At 28.1% G+C, this 4,644-nt stretch overlaps 2 protein-coding genes across 2 annotated transcripts in view; both read right to left on the reverse strand.

Annotated features, from left to right (window-relative positions):
* LOC108687172 overlaps positions 1 to 998 on the reverse strand; it is a 1,751-nt gene extending 753 nt beyond the window's left edge. The window contains exons 1-2 of the mRNA XM_018192794.1: positions 610 to 998; positions 279 to 395 (exon numbers count right to left, since the gene is read on the reverse strand). Of these exons, the coding sequence (XP_018048283.1) occupies positions 279 to 395; positions 610 to 859 (367 nt within the window). The 5' untranslated portion in view covers positions 860 to 998. The remainder of the gene's footprint in view (positions 1 to 278; positions 396 to 609) is intronic.
* Positions 999 to 2,805: 1,807 nt separating this feature from the next.
* On the reverse strand, positions 2,806 to 4,024 carry LOC108687169 (CDGSH iron-sulfur domain-containing protein 3, mitochondrial). Its single transcript, XM_018192791.1, has 2 exons — positions 3,845 to 4,024; positions 2,806 to 3,282 (listed from the first exon to the last, which is right to left on the reverse strand). Exons 1-2 carry the CDS (start codon positions 3,902 to 3,904, stop codon positions 2,926 to 2,928), a joined length of 417 nt encoding a protein of 138 aa, XP_018048280.1. The 5' UTR covers positions 3,905 to 4,024; the 3' UTR covers positions 2,806 to 2,925.
* Between the last annotated feature and the right edge of the window lie 620 nt (positions 4,025 to 4,644).

Raw genomic sequence — 4,644 nt, forward strand, 5'->3', positions numbered from 1 at the left:
GAATATTACATTATGAATATCAAATATCATCATGTCAGTATCAATATGAAATTTTGTTTGCAATTAATATTCGTATAAATATCACATCAAATTTGTAATTTGCAATTATACGAGTATATATTTATAAAAAAACAAACAGAAACTTTGATTTTTTCAAATAAAATATTGATGATTGACTATTTGCTCAATTAATTTCGATGTAGTGCGACATATGGGCTAATATTATAAATTCCATGAATATTAACACGGGTAATGCGAGTAATTGTAATTGCAATTACCGGGCGGAAATAAAACGGGATACATGCTGTAATATTTGCAATTTGTCTCGGGAACGAGAGTCGTCATATTCTGATCTTCGGGACATTGAAGAACTTGACACGAGTTTTCTTGTCCACCTGCGCGTTGAAGAAATCTCATAAGAACATATACTGAAGAAATTACATGCAACGTGTAGTAAGATGGATTAATTGAATTGACTAATAATAACATCGCATTTTATAACACGGTTGCACTTGTAATTCGCGTTACATTTCGCCATAATTAGAAAGTCTGTCAAAATTATCATAATTACATATTGTAATTACGTTTAATTGCCTGCCATTCGCATACCGGTGCGGTTTCTCGCGGAAACAAAATTGAAGGCGAGAGCTTTCTTCGATGCAGCGAATTTCTTACACTCGTTCACGTGGGAAACCACTCTTCGTGATATGATCGGTTGACTCGAGCGCAAATTGATCTTTATTAGATTATATTGCGGCAATTCGTGGCGATTGATTAAACAGCAGCGATCGCAGATGACTAAATACGCTACATACATAAACATTAAGAACAACATCAATTGTAAGTTAAAGCTTGGCATTTCGTAAATATGTTGTCTTAAGATTTTAAGAGGAGATACGATCGATTATTTAGGAGCACTATGGATACACTGCGACTCATATAATGCGTTGCATTTTCTTTCGAATAATAGAGATGCAAATGTTACGTACTTCCGACTTCGGAAATACACATCAATCAGACAAGATAATTGTATAATTGGGAAGCCATACACATGTAGTAAAAACAGAAAAACGATATTATCATGTAACCTTAATGTTTTCTATTTTTTAATTATTTACTTATTCATTTAATTAATATAAAAATGAAAAGTTTATGACATCAAGAATAAATCAAATGGAAATATAAAACGCTTAAAATAAGTCTTCGTGACAAATAATATATTTATAAGGCAAAGTCTAATTGAAATAGAACGTAGAAGATACTTGTATAATTTAATTGGAACGTAGATGCCAGTGAAGTTAAAAGTCTGTGAAGTTGGCATCCCTAAATGCGAATTCGCATTCATAATTTGTCATCCATAATTCATCCATAATTTGTTCATAAAAAGATAATTTTTTGTTAACTTTCCAAAAAAATTATAAATAAATAAAAAATTTTCTAGCACCTTTTATATGCATATTTTCTTTTAAATTACGTACGGAATTTGATTGTTCACTGTGTACGCATTTATCTATCCATAATTATCTTTTGTCCATCTCGCAGAATCAAAATATAAACAAATGAAATATAAACAATGAAATATATATGAAAAACAAATGAAAAATATATAAATATATATGAACAACATATAAACAAATGAAAAGTTATATATTAATAAAAAATTCGTCGCTATACTTGTAAGTGCGTATAAGTATTTCTAAGGCCCATTTTCACAATGTATGGTTATCTAAAGATTAAATAAATAAAGGTTATCAGATTCATCAATGAAATTTATTCATGAATTTCTTAGTTATCTTTAAACTTTAGGCAATCATATATTGTGAAATCGGGCCTAAGAGTCTCTTTCATCAATCTCGGTTAAGCTAATAAGTTGTGAAATTGAGCCTAAATGAGCTTCATATAACCATTGTTTAATCGAAGTTGATGAAAGAGACCCTAAATTTACACAGAAAATTCGACCATTTGTTCATGCATGTCTATATATATTCTTTTGTCCATCTTGCAAAACTAAGTTATAAACAAATGAAAAGTTAAAAAATTTGTCATTACACTTGTAAATACGTTTATCTCTAAATCTCATAGGGGATTCAATTGTCCATGATCGTTCACATTTATTTAACAATTGTTTGTCAATTTTATAAAATTTATATACAATAAAATTTATATACAATAAACAAAAAAATCATACTGTCAATACTGTCACATTATAAATATTTTCAATTAAACTTTTTTAATTATATGTACATGAAATGAGAGACATTTTAAAGAAAACCCAATTTTTGTCCAATTTACAAAGAGAGTACATAAACAGAAATCCTTTTTCTGATTACATATAAATAAACATTATGACAGTGTCTCGAAAAATTCGAGGATTCACAATTTAATCTCAATATTTTTTATTTTATAAAAAGTTTTTAATTTACGTTCACGAATTTCTATTTAATTAATTTGATCAATTATTGTTTAAAAAAAGGGATTACTTTTTTTAAACAACTTATAATATAATACTTATAATATAAAGGTTTAGAAATAGGATTACTTTTATGTAATATAAGTCAAAGATATTTTTATTAATATGCATTTATATACCTAATTATCTAAAAGACACGCTATAAAAGTAATCTTTATTTTAATATCATGATTAAGTTTGAATATCTTCTAATGATTTACTTATTTAAGTTTTAACAAATAATTAAGTTTAGAGATATTTTTTATTTAATCAGTTTGGCCGATCATTATTATTTAAAAAAGGAATTAGAAATGATATTATTTTATATAATATGTGCTAGATATTTTTATGTGTTAAAGTATTTTTATTAATATGTATATTATATACACCATTCCAGATATCTATAGAGGCACGGAAAAAAAGTAATATTTACTTCAAAAATTCATTGTTATATCAACAATTTAATTTCATGTTATCTATATTTTCTTCTCCTGTATATCCTGCCTTTTGTGCGTTCCGTCACAGAAAGGTCGGTTCGTTGTTTGTTTGCAATTGCACAACCAATAGTTTTTAGTCTCCGTAACAGTAAAACGTATGGGCCTTAGCTTTATCTTAAGAAAAATGTCTCTATGCGTGCCATCGCAGAACGGCTGATTCTTGCTCTGTCCACATAGGCACCACGAATAATTCTTGCCAGCTTTAAGAAGTATCCTGAACGGTTTTTTATCGTATATCACTCCGGTTCCAGTTTGATCATTGGCACTGTACACATCCTTCAGAGGATTCACAGGTATCGGTGGACCATCGGTTTTTTCTGTAGAAAAGCGAGAGACCTGAAAAAGTTGAGAAAACATCAAGCTAAAATCAAAGCGAATTTTATTTTATTCCTGTAAAGAAGATAATTTCCAATTAAATTGTCGATTTCAACAAAGAGATTTCAATAACAAGATAATTTTATTTATCATTGCTTACTATCCTTACAAAAATCTAATTTAATACTGGCTAATTGAATAGTGTAATGTAAATAATTATCTATTTTCAGTATTGAAAGCACTGCACAACAATGTTTTTAACACTCAAATTAAGTAGTTATTATCTTTCAATATTAAATTTTTATAAAAGTATATCATTTATGAGGAAGAGTTTTTGTGGAGTTAGACCCACCGATTGGCAAGTTTTAAGTCTTCAACATCTTGAAGTTATATGACATCTGAACTCTAGAATGTTATATTATTACTCTCAGATTATACTTCCTAATTTTTTGCTGAAGTTGTAAATAATTCTGACTTTTTCTCATTATTCCGTTTTACTATATCGCATTTACGAATATTAATTTAGGTTAAAAAGAGATGAGGTTAGAAACGGACAATAAAGCATAAGTTCATTAATACCTACATTCTTATGACAAAGAGCACTCAAACGAGCGAATTGTGGATATCGATTCGATATATTCATTTCGTTGACTCACGTAATGAAAAATCCCACTAAATTAAAAGCAGCACTCACATTAATATAAACAGAAAGTGGAAAGATAGCAACCACACTATTGCTAGAGTTTCTGTCTTAAGTCTTGAGGATCATGAATCAATAAGAGGGGACATTCAGTTATTTTTTGTTCCTATATGAGGATTGTACTAGAATTGAACTGAACTAGTGTAATCCGAAATTGACGAATGTAATAAAACTCGTGGCAGCAGCACTGCACGAGGTTGCTGTAAATGCGAGTTTCTTGCACTTTAAACACATGGGTCGATCTCAGTACGGTTTTATACATATAGTACACATTTGTCGTTATAGTTGATGACATAAAATGTTACGTAATTCGCATTTTCATAATATGAAAGGATTTATGGAAGAGGATGCATATATATATGCTATTTTGCTATTTTGTAAGCTGTTGTTCTGGAAACGCGAAAATTAAATTGTAACAATAACATATAATTATTTAATACTAATGTTATACAATATATCTTGATAAAAAATTTTTTATATATGATTATTATATAAATATATATAATTGTATAATACATATGTATATATAATACGACATATACGTCCCATACATCTTTCTTTCTTTTGTAAAATTATTGTTTAATATGAAAAAAATAATAATAATGAGAAACATAAGAAATAATTAAAAGAATAAGTTATACAAATGATCTTCTTAATTATTTTTTTATGTTTTCTCATTATTC

Source organism: Atta colombica, unplaced genomic scaffold, assembly GCF_001594045.1.
Source record: "Atta colombica isolate Treedump-2 unplaced genomic scaffold, Acol1.0 scaffold200, whole genome shotgun sequence".
Lineage (NCBI taxonomy): Eukaryota > Metazoa > Arthropoda > Insecta > Hymenoptera > Formicidae > Atta > Atta colombica.

Coding starts and splice junctions, on each gene's coding strand:
- LOC108687169 (XM_018192791.1), bottom strand. CDS start 3,904: ATGAATATATCGAATCGATATCCACAATTCGCTCGTTTGAGTGCTCTT. Junction 3,283..3,844: donor GTGCTCTTTGTCATAAGAAT/GTAGGTATTAAT, acceptor CAACTTTTTCAG/GTCTCTCGCTTTTCTACAGA.